This window comes from Entelurus aequoreus, linkage group LG16 (assembly GCF_033978785.1).
Source record: "Entelurus aequoreus isolate RoL-2023_Sb linkage group LG16, RoL_Eaeq_v1.1, whole genome shotgun sequence".
Classification (NCBI taxonomy): domain Eukaryota; kingdom Metazoa; phylum Chordata; class Actinopteri; order Syngnathiformes; family Syngnathidae; genus Entelurus; species Entelurus aequoreus.
The window spans coordinates 38,066,578-38,084,344 of NC_084746.1; the positions used below are offsets into that span (position 1 = coordinate 38,066,578).

Below are 17,767 nucleotides of genomic sequence, written 5' to 3' on the forward strand. Positions count from 1 at the left end.
CCTGCGCAACACCATTGATAGTATAGCACAGCTAAAGCTAAAAAAGGCCCAGAAAAGGCGTACCCCATGGTTTACAGAAGAAACTAGAGCTCTTAAACTATCATGTAGAAAGCTGGAACGCAAATGGCGCGCAACTAAACTTGAGGTTTTCCATCAAGCATGGAGTGATAGTTTAATAACTTATAAACACATGCTTACCTTAGTTAAAGCTAATTGCTAGTCAAATCTCATGCGCCTCAACAAAAACGATCCTAAATATTTGTTCAGTACAGTAGCATCGCAACAAGGGGACCCAAAAAGGGACTCCTCCAAGTAGCTCCACCCACTCGGCAGATGACTTTATGAATTTATTTAATAAGAAAATGTAACTCATTAGAAAGGAGATTAAAGACAACGCATCCCAGCTACAACTGGGTTCTATTAACACAGATACGAACGTATATATGACGGATACTGCCCTCCAAAATAGTCTCTCTATTTTTGATTAAATAACATTAGAGGAACTCCTACGGCGTGTAAATGGGATAAAACAAACAACATGTTTACTTGACCCACTTCCTGGGAAACTTATCAAGGAACTGTTTGTAATATTAGGACCATCACTGCTAAATATTATAAACGTATCACTTTCCTCTGGCACTGTTCCCCAAGCATTAAAAAAAGGGGTTATTCATCTTTTGCTCAAAAGACCTAACCTCGTTCCTGACCTCATGGTAAACAACCGGCCGGTGTCCCACCCTCCATTTATTTTGAAAATCCTCGAAATAATTGTTGCACAGCAGCTAAATGAACTCTTAGTGTCTAACAATATCTGTGGATCCTTTCAATCCGGTTTCAGGGGAAATAACTCGACGGAGACAGCCCTCGCAGAAATGACTAATGATCTATTGCTAACGATGGATGCTGATGCGTCATCCATGTTGCTGCTTCTTGATCTTAGCGCTGCTTTTGATGCCGTCGATCACAATATTTTATTAGAGCGTATCAAAACATGTATTGGTATGTCAGGCTTAGCTTTGTCTTGGTTTAACTCTTATCTTACTGACAGGATGCAGTGCGTCCCATAACAATGTGACCTCGGAGTATGTTAAGGTAACGTGTGGGGTTTCACAGGGTTTGGTTCTTGGCCCTGCACTCTTCAGCATTTACATGCTGCCGCTAGGTGACATCATATGCAAATACGGTGTTAGCTTTCACTTTTATGCTGATGACACCCAACTCTTCATGCCCCTAAAGCTGACCAACACGCCGGATTGTAGTCAGCTGGAGGCGTGTCTTAATGAAATTTAACAATGGATGTCCGCGAACTTTTTGCAACTCAACACTAAGAAAACGGAAATGCTGATTATCGGTCCTGCTAAACACCGACACCTATTTAATAATACCACCTTAACATTTGACAACCAAACAATTACACAAGGTGACTCGGTAAAGAATCTGGGTATTATCTTCGACCCAACTCTCGTTTGAGTCACACATTAAGAGTGTTACTAAAACAGCCTTCCCTCATCTCCGTAATATCGCTAAAATGTGTTTCATTTTGTCCACTGGCGATGCTGAGCTCATTATTCATGCGTTCGTTACGTCTCGCCTCGATTACTGTGACTTATTATTTTCGGGTCTCCCTATGTTTAGCATTAAAAGATTACAGTTGGTACAAAATGCGGCTGCTAGACTTTTGACAACAACAAGAAAGTTGTATGTATATAATTATATATAATCATATATACCTATACTTACTCACCTGCACTGGCTTCCTGTGCACTTAAGATGTGACTTTAAGGTTTTACTACTTACGTATAAAATACTACACGGTCTAGCTCCATCCTATCTTGCTGATTGTATTGTACCATATGTCCAGGCAAGAAATCTGCGTTCAAAGAAGGCTTGTTAGTGATTCCCAGAGCCCCAAAAAAGTCTGTGGGCTATATAGCGTTTTCTATTCGGGCTCCAGTACTCTGGAATGCCTCCCGGTAACAGTTAGAGATGCTACCTCAGTAGAAGCATTTAAGTCCCATCTTAAAACTCATTTGTATACTCTAGCCTTAAAATAGACCCCCCTTTTTGACCAGTTGATCTGCCTTTTCTTTTCTCCTTCGTGGAGAGGGAGGGCACATATTCGGTGACCACAGAAGACGCGCTAGCTGTCCAAAGTCGGAACCCAGGGTGGACCACTCATCTGTGCATCAGTTGGGGACGTCTCTGCGCTGCTGACCTATCTCCACTCAAGATGATCTCCTGCTGGCCCCACTATGGACTGGACTCTCACACTATTGTGTTAGATCCAATATGGACTGGACTCTCACACTATTATGTTAGATCCACTATGGACTGGACTCTCACACTATTATGTTAGATACACTATGGACTGGACTCTCACACTATTATGCTAGATGCACTCAACGTCCATTGCACCGGTCGCCCGGTTTCTCATTGTCATCCCACTGATTTGAGTTTTTTCTTGCCCTGATGTGGGATCTGAGCCGAGGATGTCGTTGTGGCTTTGAGACACTCGTGATTTAGGGCTGTATAAGTAAACTTTGATTGATTGAATGATGATTGATTATTTGCATTATTAATATATATTACGATTACATTATAAACACGGTAGAATCTTTATCTAATATTTCTTCAGTTGAAGAACATAATGTTGTTTCTTCATGAGGAAAGAGTTTAATGTTTCTTGTTTTCAGGTTAGCATTTTAGCTAGCAAGCTGGCGCCAGTCAGTCCATAAGTTTTTCAAAGTGCAGTTATCGACCACAGTTTTTCAATAATTTGAATTTAGAAAGGTAATATTGACTGTTAGGGGTTTTACCATATTTATCGTTATTACCGTTTATCATTACAACCCTACCCGTCAGCCATGTTGTAGTTTTCAGCGCTTCTATATTGAGTATATTAACAGATGCAAGTTAGAACTCTACGCTACTTTTTGTTAAACATGGCAACCGCGGAGGATTTAAGCATTTATGTACATGTACAATACAGTCTGCCCCACGACAAAATAATAAGTAAAAATACAATTACAACTGAATAAAAAACTGCGGCCTCATGCAAAGCTCTTCGGGTAATCCTCTACCATATATGGAGATATCTGCTGATGTAACTAAGGCAAACGGATTGTTTGGAGCAGGTTTGGAAGAAAGGCAAGATTGCTTTATAAATATCTCCGTCATGCCTCCATGGTTTGAGTTCAAATTATAGGGACTTGTGTGGATATCAAATGCACAAATGTGCCAAAAGGTAAAAAATGTTGGTTTTGCATAATAGGACCCTTTTAAAGCATACTGGCCAAAGATGCAGCAGGTTAATTGAGCACACTTGATCCTCGGTTGTGTACTCTTGTTAAAAAAAAGGTATATAATATGTGTTTTGGAGATTACCTGGTGAGGCGGGCGGGACTGAAAGATTTAGAAAAAGAAGAGAAAACTATGTTATTGTTAATTAAATACATCATGTAAACACAATGTTACATTTTCTTTTGTTCATTATAAAAAACGTATGACATACATGCTTCATCAAACTGTGTGGTAACATGCAATAATACATCCCAGTAAAGCCACTGGGTTTAGACATTTTAAAGCAAATTAGCTAAAGATTGTTAGGTGGATTCAGATAATTGAGAACATTTGATCCTCTGTTGTAAACTCTTGAGACAAAGACATGGAAGGTGTGAAATAAAGGTTTTGGAGCTTACCTGATGGGCTCTGATCCTCTATTGTAAACACAAAACTTTATTTTGTTTTGTTCAAGTAGAAGACTAACAAATGATTGAGCAACATTTGTGGTGAAATGCAATTATATATCCATGTAAAGTCACTAAGTTTAGACATTTTAAAGGGGTTATGTGACATTTTTACCCCCTTTATTTAAAACTGTTATTTGCGGTCTACATAACATGTATCAGTGGTAGTTTAGTCCAGGGGTTCCTACGGTTAAGAAACATTTGATCTCCCATACATGGAGATATCTGCTGACGTAACTAAGGCAACATAGGTCACTAAAGTCTCAAATTCCAAACAGCTTGTTAGGAGCAGGTTTGGAAGAAGGTGAGATTTTTTTGTAAATATCTCCACCATGATTTCAAATTTTCAGGACTTTTGTGGATCCCAAACACACAAAAACAGGTACCAAAAGGTAAGACAACATGGTTTATCATAATAGGACCCCTTTAAAGCATACTGGGCAAAGATGCAGCAGGTTTATTGAGAACATTTGATCATCTGTTGTAAACTTTTGTTACAAAAGGTATAAAATATGTTAAGCTTGGAGATTACCTGCTGTTGGGGTTGACACTGAAAGATTTAGAAAAAGAAGAGAAAACGATGTTATTGTTAATATACATAATACATAATATAATAAATAATACATCATGTAAACACAATGTTAAAGTTTATTTTGTTCATTAAAAAAACGTATGACACACATGCTTCATCAAACTGTGTGGTAACATGCAATAATACATCCAAGTAAAGCTACTGGGTTTAGACATTTTAAAGCAAATTGGCCAAAGATTGTTAGGTGGATTCAGATAATTGAGAAAACATTTGATCCTCTGTTGTAAACTCTTGAGACAAAGACATGGAAGGTGTGAAATAAAGGTTTTGGAGCTTACCTGATGGGCTCTGATCCTCTATTGTAAACACGAAACTTTATTTTGTTTTGTTCAAGTAGAAGACTGAGGAATGATCGAGCAACATTTGTGGTGAAATGCAATTATATATCCATGTAAAGTCACTAAGTTTAGACATTTTAAAGGGGTTATGTGACATTTTTACCCCCTTTATTTAAAACTGTTATTTGCGGTCTACATAACATGTATCAGTGGTAGTTTAGTCCAGGGGTTCCTACGGTTAAGAAACATTTGATCTCCCATACATGGAGATATCTGCTGACGTAACTAAGGCAACATAGGTCACTAAAGTCTCAAATTCCAAACAGCTTGTTTGGAGCAGGTTTGGAAGAAGGTGAGATTTTTTTGTAAATATCTCCACCATGATTTCAAATTTTCAGGACTTTTGTGGGTCCCAAACACACAAAAACAGGTACCAAAAGGTAAGACAACATCGTTTATCATAATAGGACCCTTTTAAAGCATACTGGGCAAAGATGCAGCAGGTTTATTGAGAACATTTGATCATCTGTTGTAAACTTTTGTTACAAAAGGTATAAAATATGTTAAGCTTGGAGATTACCTGCTGTTGGGGGTGACACTGAAAGATTTAGAAAAAGAAGAGAAAACGATGTTATTGTTAATATACATAATACATAATATAATAAATAATACATCATGTAAACACAATGTTAAAGTTTATTTTGTTCATTAAAAAAAACGTATGACACACATGCTTCATCAAACTGTGTGGTAACATGCAATAATACATCCAAGTAAAGTCACTGGGTTTAGACATTTTAAAGCAAATTGGCCAAAGATTGTTAGGTGGATTCAGATAATTGAGAAAACATTTGATCCTCTGTTGTAAACTTTTGTTACAAAAGGTATAAAAGGTGTTAAGTAGAAGGTTTGGAGATTACTTGTCGTATCGGTTGGGCCTGAAAAATTCAGAAAAAGAAGAGGAATCTATGTCATTGTTTTTTAAAAACATCATATAAACACAAACGTTTGTTTGTACCAGCAATTACGAGGTGAAACTGATATATTACTTGAGCTTATGACATGCAACTTAATATATTTCAAGACCTCTTTTGATATAATAAATAAAGAGGTTTTGAGGGTTACTTAGTTCACATGTATCAGTGGTAGTTTAGTCCAGGGGTTCCTACGGTTAAGAAACACTGATCTCCCATACATGGAGATATCTGCTGACGTAACTAAGGCAAACTATGTCACTAAAGTCTCAAATTCCAAAAGGGTTGTTTGGATCAGGTTTGGAAGAAGGTGAGATTGTTTTTTAAATTTCTCCGCCATGCCTCCATTGTTTGATTTCAAATTTTTGGGACTTATGTGGATCCCAAACACACAAAAACAGGTACCAAAAGGTAAGACAACGTGGTTTATCATAATATGACCCTTTTAAAGCGTACTGGCCAAAGATGCAGCAGGTTTATTGAGAACATTTGACCCTCTGTTGTAAACTTTTGTTTCAAAAGGTATAAAAGGTGTAAAGTAGAGAGTTTGGAGATTACCTGCTGTGCCGGGTGAGCCTGAAAGATTCAGAAAAAGAAGAGGAATCTATGTTATTGTTTCTTAAAAACATCATTTAAACACAATGTTGAAGTTTATTCAAGAAAAAGAAGACATACAGGGGAAACTAAAAAAAATTACAATATCGTGCAAAAGTTTGTTTATACCAGCAATTACAAGGTGAAACTGATGTATAACTTGGGCTCATGACATGCAACTTAATATATTTCAAGACCTTTTGATATAATAAATAAAGAGGTTTTGAGGGTTACTTAATTCACTGGTAGTCCCTGAAATATTTAGAAAAACATTCCTCGGAGTACAGAACAATGACTCTGTACTAAGATATAGGATGGTCCTGATACCAATAATTTGGCACCGGTACCAAAATGTATTTTGATACTTTTTGAAATAAAGGGGACCACAAAAAATTCTTCATTTTAACAAAAAATCTCAAATGATAAATTAAACATACATTTCTTTTCGTAATCAAAAAATATGTTGTCATTAAACACTGTAACATAGTGAACATACTAGAAAAAACGTATCTTTTAGTAGTAAGTAAGCAAACAGATTACAAAGGCTCCTAATTTGTCTGCTGACATATGCAGTAACATATTGTGTCATTTCCCATTCTGAGGGGCAAACGGTAGAAAACGGATGGATGGATTATTAATTTACTTGTTAATTTACTGTTGTAAATAAATAAATGATAAATGGGTTATACTTGTATAGCGCTTTTCTACCTTCAAGGTACTCAAAGCGCTTTGACAGTATTTCCACATTCACCCATTCACACACACATTCACACACTGATGGCGGGAGCTGCCATGCAAGGCGCTAACCAGCACCCATCGGGAGCAAGGGTGAAGTGTCTTGCCCAAGGACACAACAGACGTGACTAGGATGGCAGAAGGCGGGGATTGAACCCCAGTAACCAGCAACCCTCCGATTGCTGGCACGGCCACTCTACCAACTTCGCCATGCTGTTGTCTGTTTTTTTTTTTGTTTTAACATGTTCTAACAACACTTCTAATAACATGTACAAATACATTATTCTTCTGTTGTTTGGATGCTTTCCATACGTTTGGGTGATATGACAAATTTAACTATGGATCCAATACCAAGTAGTAACAGGGTCATACATTGGTCGTAGTTAAAGTTCTCCTGTGTCCAGGGATGTATTTCCCGAGTTTAAAAAAACAATAAAAAAGACAAAGAATTTTGTGATAGTAAAAAATATCGATGTAATCATTGTAGTATCGACTATATACGGCTCTTTATCGTTAAAGTTAATATGTGTATAGATCCACCCATTTGTTTATATACAGGAGCACTAGCTTTCTGTCAACAGTTAGCTATTGTATCCTCCTAGGGTGTGTAGTGTAGAAGCATGTTTAGCTATTTCTCCACCTGCAAGGATGATATTTGGAAGAACCATAGAATGTTGCATTGAAGGCGAGGATTAATATTTTCGAATTAGCTAAACGCAAGCTAGCTATGTTTTAAAGCACCGCAATAATAGATACAAGTAAAGTCACTAGTTTTAGACATTTTAAAGCATATTGGCCAAAGGTTCTTGGGTGGATTCAGTTGGTTACTTGAAGACATTTGATCCTCAGTTGTAAACACAATACATTATTTTGTTTATTCAAGTGAAATACTGATATAATTAATTAAGCAAAGTTTTTAGTGAAATGCACTTTTATTGTTGGTTTTTAAACCAAATTACATATATTCTCCCTCTTCTTTCTCCACACTGTTTCTGCTTGCAAGAGCTCTGTGTGTATGTTGGCCTGCGACATGCGCTTCAGCTCATATTACCAGCAATGTCACCACAACGCCCCATGAAGTTCATGAAAAAAAATGGAGATATCTGCTGACGTAACTAAGGCAACATAAGTCACTAAAGTCTCAAATTCTAAACGGCTTGTTTGGAGCAGGTTTGGAAGAAGGCAAAGGTTGTTTTATAAATATCTCCACCATGCCTCCATGGTTTGAGTTACAATTTTAGTTTTTTTTTGTGGATCTCAAATGCACAAACGTGCCAAAAGTTAAGAAAAGCTGGTTTTGCATAATAAGACCCTTTTAAAGCATACTGGCCAAAGATGCAGTAGGTTAATTGAGAACAATTAAGCCACTGTTGTGTACTCTTGTTGTTATAAAACCAGTCAGTTTTAAAGGAGATGGTCGTGACACACTTACGATTTGGGAAAGGGAGGCTATAGTGGTGTCTTACATGAAAAAGAAGGGGATCCCAGTGTCAGAATAGGCTGAGTAAGTGCCGAGTAAACTGGCGGGGAGGACGCACGAAGTAGTTCGGGTGGGTCTATGCAGTAGACCATCCTTTTTATCGTCGGCGGGCCCAGAGCCCATTTTTGAGAGTCTGAAGCAGCATTTTAGTGACAGTCTGTTCAAGTATGCCCTTAGCTATTTTCTATGCCACATTACCCGACCCAAGTGAACATTCCTTTGACTACTGGCTGAGATTAAGTAGAACTATGGAAGTGACTGCCTTAAGAGACAAAACCACTCATTTGACAATTTGACATGTGACTTGACTGCCATGGTCATTCGTCACTGCTCAGACCCAGAGATGTCCCTGATACTTAAATGTAAACCGTTGCAACAGTGGGCAGCTGCTGATGTTCATGAGAAGATTGTGGAGCACAAGAGGGACCAAAGACTTCCATTTAAACCGAGGTGGGCCACGACCATAACAACACAGCAGTAGGAAGTGACCCCCCGAGTTCATCATGTGGTGTCTGAAAGTAAGATTATGCCACAATCAATGCTTGTTTGTGCTACAGCTACTGAACAGCAGGCTGAGGGGTCCCCTGACCGTCTTGATCTCATCATAGCCTTGCTGGAGCACATGTTGAGACAACAGCTGCTTCAGTCAGAAAGGTCTGATGGGCCTTTTGCGCATCCTCAATCGAGCAGGACTGCTGTAGGGAGAGCATCTTTCCCTTCGTCCATTTGTGGCGATGTAAGGCACAGGACTCATGCCCATTACAGAGCCAATCGTCTGTGCTTTGTCTGTTTTGCACCTGGTCACGCACGTACGGAATGTGCAACAAGCGGAAAACTAGTCGGCCTGCATGTGGAGGGGGAAAGTGCCAGGCCTGAGTGTTATCCCCCAGATTCTGCAAACTATATTGTTGATTATTTCAAGTCAGCCTACCAGAGTGTGTGTGAGGAAAGGGAACACGGACAGAGACCCGTCTTACAAAACATCCAGCGGTTGGAACCTCATGACAAACTGTTTTATGAAAATGTGACTTTGGCTGTTTAGGTGTCTGTCAAAGCTATGCTAAACAGTGGCTCAGTGGTTGCATGCTCAGTTCGGCTGTCGTTCCTCAGTTGTTGGAGCAAAATCTGAAACAAACTGATGCTGTCTTAATAGGATGTGGGGGCATGGAGACTCTACCGGCTGGTGTGTGCGAACTGGAAGTGGAAACCTGTGGATGCAAGGTGGTCGTGCCGATGCTGGTGGTCGAGGGCCAGAGCGATAGTCTTATTATTGGCAGCAATCTATTGAGGTTCCTGGTTCGTCAGCTCAGGCAAGACAGAGGTCTTAGTGACCAGAGCCCTGCCCAAAACAAATGTGGAAATGACCTACAGAAAGGGCTGTTGAGTTTGTTGGCTGAGGTGGAGAAATGTTCTGACAAAGGCCCTGAGAAGGTTGGTGTTGTGAAATTGAAGAGAGCTGTCACCCTGCAGCCGATGACTGAACATTTGGTTTGGGGCAAGTTACAGCAACAAAGTGGTCTGCCAGCTGGCAGTGCAGTCATGTTGGGTCCCGCAACCGTAAGTTCAAGGCCGAGATTAGTTTTGGTGGGGAGGTCAGTGTTATTGCTAGCGGATGACGAATGACTGCCAATTAAAATAATTAATCCCCCAGACAAGCCTGTCACATTGAGCTGATGCGTATTCATGTGTGGCCATTGAAAGTTTTGACAGTCCTGAGCATGTTGGTATCCCTCAGGTTAGCCTTCAGCAAAATGTGCATTTGCCAGCAGTTGACCCACTCCTTGACCATGACATTCGCAGTATAACCACAGGCGCCTATAGTTTGCCTGTTTCTCCCAGTTTAGAGAAGCCAAACACAACTGACACACCTCACTCAGTTTTACATGACATTGGTCTCTCTGACATTGACATTGAAACCTGTGACATTTATTCGACTTGCAAAGATCCATTGATTAACCGCATTGCAGAGTATGAGTCCACCTTTTCTAGGGACAAGTTGGATTGTGGCAAAGCTGTGGGATTTCTTCATCGAATCCGTGTGGTGGATGAGACTCATTTTTTTCTACCGTGCCGGCGGATACCACCAACACAGTATGAGAAAGTGAGGCGGACCTTGGATGATATGGAGGAGCAGGAAAAATCATCAGGAGTCTAGCAGTTAGTTTGCTTCTCCTGTGGTCTTACTCTGGAAGAAGTCTGGTGATGTGAGGGTCTATAATGACTTTGGCTGGCTCAATGCACGCACCGTAATAGACGCTCATCTCCTCCCACACCAAGCCGATACTCTGGCCGCCCTAGGTGGTAACGCTTATTTCGCGACAACGGACCTCACTTCCGGGTACTACAACATTGAAATGCACCCAGATGATAAAAAGTGCACTGCATACACATCTCCCTTTGGATTGTATGAGTACAATCGAATGCTTCAAGGTCTGTGCAATAGCCCCGCAACGTTCATGAGAATGATGCTAAGGATATTTGGGGACCAAAATTTCCTTAGTGTTCTCTGTTATTTGGATGACGTGTTAGTGTTTGCCCCAAAAGAAGATCTGGCACTGGAAAGGCTGAGGATGGTCTTTAAACGGCACACTGTCTTAAACTTGCCCCAAAGAAATGCCATTTTCTGCACAAGTCGGTCAGGTTTCTTGGTCACATTGTCGACACTGATGGCATTCGAATGGATCCCGACAAGGTAGTGGCCATCACCTCACTAAAGGAGTCCGACTTCATTGACCCAGGTACGCAAATTCCTTCATAGCAGAGAATCAGGACGTTTCTTGGAATTGTGGTGTTTTACCGACAGTTTATTGAAAATTGTTCTGCGATTGCCAAGCGATTGTCTAGCCTCACGGCCGGCAACAGGAGTCCCCCTGGGAGTAAGAGGAAGCAAAAGCAATCACAGAGGAAGTTATGTGCTGAGGACTGGACGGAAAATTAATAGAGCTTATGCATCATCGCACAGGCGTGGTATCCTAGATTTAATTTATTTGCTCAAATAATTGCTATAGCATTCTATGGTTGACACTCTTTGTTTATTATTTCATGCATTTGTCTGGCGAGATTTATGTGTTCACTTTATCTCTCTTATTGCTTTCTGTATTAGGGAGATTTTACAGTAGTGTGTGTCATATGTAATAGGCCTATTTGTGTTCCCTATGAGTGGAGGTGAGGTTTGGCCAACCTTCCCCCACCCAAATTATTTTTGGAATGGTCGTATTGACTGGGTGTTATGACTGTAATTTCTTAAAATGTGACCTCATCAGTTGCACAAGAAGGGAGATGTTCTTACTATTTGCATGGAGATTGTTGTGATTGTATTATACCTGAATTGTCCTTTAACATTTTGTGGAGGAGGTGTACTTTTTTTTCTCTCTTTTTTCCTATATATTGTTCGTGTGTTGGGGAACAAGTGAAATTCAGCAAGGGGGTATGTAACATGTTACTGTATGTATTTGATTCCACTTGTTCCAACAAGGGTTTATGTGAGTGCTCTATAGCGCCCCCTCTCAGACATGAATAAATGAAATTAGTTTATTTCGGTCATTTAATCAACCATTTTGCTTGATCAATTTAACAGCACAGATTATACATATTACCAATCATACACATACAAGATTGCTGTAAGTGCGCACCTTACGCACCCCGTAATTTTGGGTACCAATTGGCCGGGGTTTAACCATTTAGCGACGCAATGTATAGGGGTGTGTTCACGACCCGTAGAAAAGGGCAATATCCGCGCGGTCCTCAGCGGCGACGCGGGTTCATCCGACACTGCCGAGGGGGAACCGACGGGGGCTTCGCGGGAAGCCCCCCCGGCCCCACTTGCACCGTACGGAGGATTTCCCCCTCGAGCATTCCCGGGATTACACTCTGCGCGCGGCCTGGTACCAGGTGGTTTCCATCGATGGTCAGCAGCTCGGGTATTCCCTCATTTTGCCATTATTAGGGATAGATTATACCGAGTGAGTCGTGACACTCAAACCGGAGAGGGGATCACCCAGTTGTTGGTGCCGAAACGCCGTCGGGAAATGGTTTTCCAGGTGGCGCATGTTCACCCCATGGCCAGAAACTCCACCGGGAAATGGTCCGTTTCTATTGGCCAGGCATCCGGGCAGAGGCATCCGGGCAGACGTGCGCCGCTGGTGCGCTGCCTGCCCCGACTGCCAGCTGGTCAATTCAGCGGCCAACCCCAGGGCGCCTTTGCGCCCATTACCACTCATGGAGGTCCAATTTGAGCGGATTGGCATGGACCTCATCGGACCATTTCACCGGAACACACAGGGATATCGTTTTGCGCTAGACCTGGTGGATTACGCAACTCGTTATCCCGAAGCAGTACCGCTGCGCTCCATCTCGGCGAAGAGTGTAGCGCAAGCGCTGTTTCAGGTCATCTCCCGGGTCGGCATCCTGAAAGAGATTCTGACTGACCAGGGCACGTCCTTTATGTCACGCACGATATAGGAGCTATATGTATTAATGGGGATCAAATCCATTCGGACCAGCGTCTACCACCCTCAGACTGACGGGTTGGTGGGGCGGCTGAATAGGACATTGAAAACCATGATCCGTAAGCTCGTGCACGAGGACAAACCGAATTGGCACAAATGGTTAAATCCCCTGCTGTTTGCAATGCCGTAGGTACCCAGGCCTCCATCTGGGTTTCCCCCCTTTTAATTATTATACGGCAGGAAGCCGCACGGGGTTCTGGACCTCATTAAAGAAAGCTGGGTCCAAGCCCCAGCAAAAATTTAATTCAATACGTGATGAACCTGCGAGCAAAACTCCACACGGTGGGGCACTTGTCACGTGGGAATTTTCTCCGGGCCCAGGAACGTCAACAGCATTTGTATAACAGGGGGACGCAGCTAAGGAAATTTTCACCGGGAGAAAAAGTGCTTGTGTTACTTCCAACGTCCAGCTCGAAATTACTCGCCAGGTGGCAAGGACCCTTTGTGGTCACACGGCAAGTGAGCGATGTGGATTAGGAGGTCCGGCGCTCGGACTTGGGCGGAGACACTCAAATTTACCACCTAAACCTTCTGGAGGCATGGAAGGAGGCGGAGCCTGTTTCCATGGTGACGGTGGTCGAGGAGGAGGAGGAGTTCGGGCCAAAGATCCCGCGCTCTCCCCCGCCCTCCCCCCTATTCTGTGATAATCAGCTCACGTTAGCGCAGAAAGCAGATGTTGCCAAGCTGCAGCAGCGCTTTTCTGATGTGTTCTCCCCTCGGCCCGGCCGCACGAACCTCATCCAACATCACATTGAGACCAGCCCCGGTGTTATGGTGCGGTCTCGGCTCTACAGGCTCCCCGAACACAAACGCAAAGTGGTTCGGGAGGAGTTAAAATCCATGCTGGAGTTAGGTGTAATAGAAGAATCCCACAGTGTGCGGTGCAGCCCCATCGTTCTGGTAGGGAAAGAGGATGGGTCTGTGCGGTTCTGTGTGGATTACCGCAAGGTAAATGAGGCGCATACTTGCTAACCTTGAGACCTCCAATATCGGGAGGTGGAGGGGGGGGCCTTGGTCGGGGGTGGGGGGCGTGGTTGGGGCGGGGGGCGTGGTTGGGGGCGTGGTTAAGAGGAGAGTATATTTACAGCTAGAATTCACCAACTCAAGTATTTTATATATATATATATATATATATTTTTTTTTAAAATTTTATTATATATATAAATAAAAGAAATACTTGAATTTTAGTGTTCATTTATTTACACATACACACACACACACACACACACACACACAACACTCATCTACTCATTGTTGTACTTGAAAGTACAATGCTTTGTTAAGGGTTGAATTGTCCATCCTCTTTCTATTCTCTGTCACTATTTTTCTAACCATGCTGAACACCCTCTCTGATGATGCATTGCTGTGTGGCACGCACAAAAGTGCTTTCATCAAATGCACGAGAGTGTGGAATCTTCCATCTCTCCCTAGCATGGCCCAAAACCGGTCAATCCTTGCTTCCTGGGGAAGATCTTCCCTGGCAAGCAATTGGTACTCCAGTACTTGTACCCGGAGGCTGGTCAGGTCCAATCGCAGCTGCGGCAGCCTTTTTTTTTGGGGGGCGTGGCCTCCAGCTCCGGCTGAATACCGGGAGTTTGTCGGGAGAAAATCTCTGTCGGGAGATTGTCGGGAGAGGCGCTGAATATCGGGATTCTTCCGCTAAAAACGGGAGGGTTAAGTTAAAGTTAAAGTTAAAGTACCAATGATTGTCACACACACACTAGGTGTGGTGAAATTTGTCCTCTGCATTTGACCCATCCCCTTGATCACCCCCTGGGAGGTGAGGGGAGCAGTGGGCAGCAGCGTAGCCGCGCCCGGGAATCATTTTTGGTGATTTAACCCCCAATTCCAACCCTTGATGCTAAGTGCCAAGCAGGGAGGTAATGGGTCCCATTTTTATAGTCTTTGGTATGACCCGGCCGGGATTTGAACTCACAACCTACCGATCTCAGGGCGGACACTCTTGGCAAGTATGATGAGGCGTCATGTTTTGACGCCTACCCAAATACCCTGGGTCAACGAGCTCCTGGATCGGCTGGGCACTGCTCGCTTTTTTACGACACTGGATTTGACCAAGGGCTACTGGCAGATTCCCTTGTCGCCAGAGTCCAAGGAAAATACGTCATTTTCCACTCCGGAAGGTTTATACCAAATTGTGACACTTCCGTTTGGCTTGTTCGGTGCACCCGCCACGTTCCAGCGCCTCATGGACCGGGTACTGCGCCCTCACGCTGCATATGCGGCCGCCTACCTGGATGATGTCATCATCCAGAGTAGCGACTGGGAAGAACACATGCGGCGGGTGGGGGCGGTGCTCGAGTCCCTAAGGCAGGTGGGGCTCACTGCCAACCCGGCAAAGTGTGCAGTTGGCCGGAGGGAAGTACAGTATTTGGGGTGCCACTTGGGAGGAGGGCATGTGCGCCCGCAGGTAGACAAAACAGCGGCAATTGCGGCAATTGCGGCCTGATTTTTCTCTTCCGTTTTGTCTGCAGGCTGACGCGTCGGGCAGAGGACTGGGAGCTGTTTTGTCCCATGAGGTGGAGGGCGTCGACCGCCCCATCCTATACATCAGCCGGAAGCTCTCCGATCGGGAGGCGAGGTACAGCATCGTGGAGAGGGAGTGCCTCGCCATCCGGTACTACCTCCTGTGGCACTCATTCAGTCTCTGCTCGGACCACAAACCCCTCCAGTGGCTCCACCGCATGAAGGATGCCAACGCGCGGATCACCCGTTGGTACCTAGCTTTACAATCCTACAATTTTAGAGTGATCCACAGACCGGGGGCGCAGATGGCCGTGGCCGACTTTCTCTCCCGCTCCCTCACGGGGGGGAGTAGGCGCGGCCGGACGGCTTCCCGGCCTGCGTCTGGCGGTGGAGGTATGTGGAGGGAGGCGTGGCCTGCGGGCCTGCAGCGGAACGGGGTGTGCCAGGACCGGCCTCGAAGTCAGCGACAGGTGCGTAGATGGCCCAGGTGGGCTTTGTTATCTAATCACCTGTCGCTCTGTATAAGCAGCAGCCGGGAGGAGAGAGGTTGTTGGAGCTGGAGGGGAGCTGGAGTGAGAGTGAGAGCGAGTCTGCCAGAGAGGAAAAAGACAATTGCTGGAAAGCAACCTGCTGCAGTATCAAAAATAAAACTGTATTGTAACCCTGATCCGGGCTCTCATGTCGGTGCTTGGTGGTCCAAAGAACCCCCTGGAGGGCAACCTCCACAGCTTATATTTGACATGGACTATAAATAGGCTGGACTGGCATTACAGCCGCCAGTTCAGTACGGCCATGATCAAGGTGAGTTGGGGAGCGCTGCTCAAATACAAATGAATAGCCAATTAGCGTTGATGCTAATATGATGTACTATTTTTCATAGTGTGTTGGAAAGAGCCTCACTGTACACATTCCATACCACATCAGGAAGTAAACGGTGTCCATAACATCACTCAAGTCTCCTGTCCATCATTACAACAAACACAACACAGAGTCCAGGAGGCTTGAACTCGTGACGATTACAGTGCATTCAGCAGGGGTTACACATGCCTCCACGGTTTGAGTTCAAATTTTAGGGACTTGTGTGGATCTCAAATACACAAACATGTGCCAAAAGGTAAAAAAAACTGGTTTTGCATAATAGGAACCTTTTAAAGCATACTGGCCAAAGATGCAGTAGGTTAATTGAGAACATTGGATCGTCTGTTGTAAACTTTTGTTTCAAAAGGTATAAAAGGTGTTAAGTAGAGGGTTGGGAGATTACCTGCTGTGCCGGGTGAGCCTGAAAGATTCAGAAAAAGAAGAGGAATCTATGTTATTGTTTCTTAAAAACATAATGTAAACACAATGTTGAAGTTTATTTTGTTCATTCAAGAAATGTATGACCTAATGGGCTCCGATCTTCTATTAAAAACACAATACTTTCTTTTGTTTTGTTCAAGTAGAAGACTGACATAAATGATTCAGCAAACTTTGTGGTTAAATGCAATTATATATCCATGTAAAGTCACTAAGTTTAGACATTTTAAAGGGGTCATATTACATTTTTACCCCCTATATGTAAAACAGTTCCTCGCGGTCTACATAACATGTATTAGTTAGACATGGCAACGGTGGAGGATTTTCTTAATGGGGAAATATGTTAATGTCTCTTGTTTCCAGGTTAGCATTTTAGCTAGCGAGCTAGTGCCAGTCAGTCCATGAGCTTTTCAAAGCGCAGTTATCGATCACATATTTAATATAATTTTGTATTTAAAATGGTAATATTAACTCTTAGGGGTTTTATCGCGTTTATCGTTATTACTGTTTATCATTAGAACCCTACCCATCTAAATTGAGTTTTTTGAAAGATGTAAGTTAAAACTCTACACTACTTTTTGTTCGACGTGGCAATGGTGGAGGATTTTAGCATTTATGTACATGTACGATCCAGTCTGCCCGACGACAAAATAATAAGGAGAAATACAATTACAACTTTGGGCTACAACTGAATAAAACAACTGGGGCCTCGCACAAAGCTCTTCGGGTAATCCTCTACCATATATGGAGATATCTACTGACGTAACTAAGGCAAACTATGTCACTAAAGTCTCAAATTCCAAACGGCTTGTTTGGAGCAGGTTTGGAAGAAAAACAAGATTGCTTTATAAATATCTCCGTCATGCCTCCATGTTTTGAGTTAAAAAATTAGGGACTTGTGTGGATTTTAAATGCACAAACATGTGCCAAAAGGTAATAAAAGCTGGTTTTGCATAATTGGACCCTTATGAAGCATACTGGCCAAAGATGCAGCAGGTTAAAGTGTTAAGTAGAGGGTTTGGAGATTACCTGTTGTGGTAGACGTGCCTGAAAGATTTAGAAAAAGAAGAGACAACTGTT

The 17,767-nt window shown here is 42.9% G+C and overlaps 1 protein-coding gene across 2 annotated transcripts in view; it reads right to left on the reverse strand.

The window, feature by feature from the left end:
* Positions 1 to 17,767, reverse strand: part of LOC133630938 (uncharacterized protein DDB_G0282077-like) — a 78,033-nt gene that overhangs the window by 10,318 nt on the left and 49,948 nt on the right. For both annotated transcript variants that reach the window (XM_062022816.1, XM_062022817.1), the window contains exons 23-29: positions 17,717 to 17,734; positions 16,653 to 16,670; positions 6,149 to 6,166; positions 5,537 to 5,554; positions 5,197 to 5,214; positions 4,279 to 4,296; positions 3,385 to 3,402 (exon numbers count right to left, since the gene is read on the reverse strand). In XM_062022816.1, coding sequence (XP_061878800.1) covers positions 3,385 to 3,402; positions 4,279 to 4,296; positions 5,197 to 5,214; positions 5,537 to 5,554; positions 6,149 to 6,166; positions 16,653 to 16,670; positions 17,717 to 17,734 — 126 coding nt within the window. The remainder of the gene's footprint in view (positions 1 to 3,384; positions 3,403 to 4,278; positions 4,297 to 5,196; positions 5,215 to 5,536; positions 5,555 to 6,148; positions 6,167 to 16,652; positions 16,671 to 17,716; positions 17,735 to 17,767) is intronic.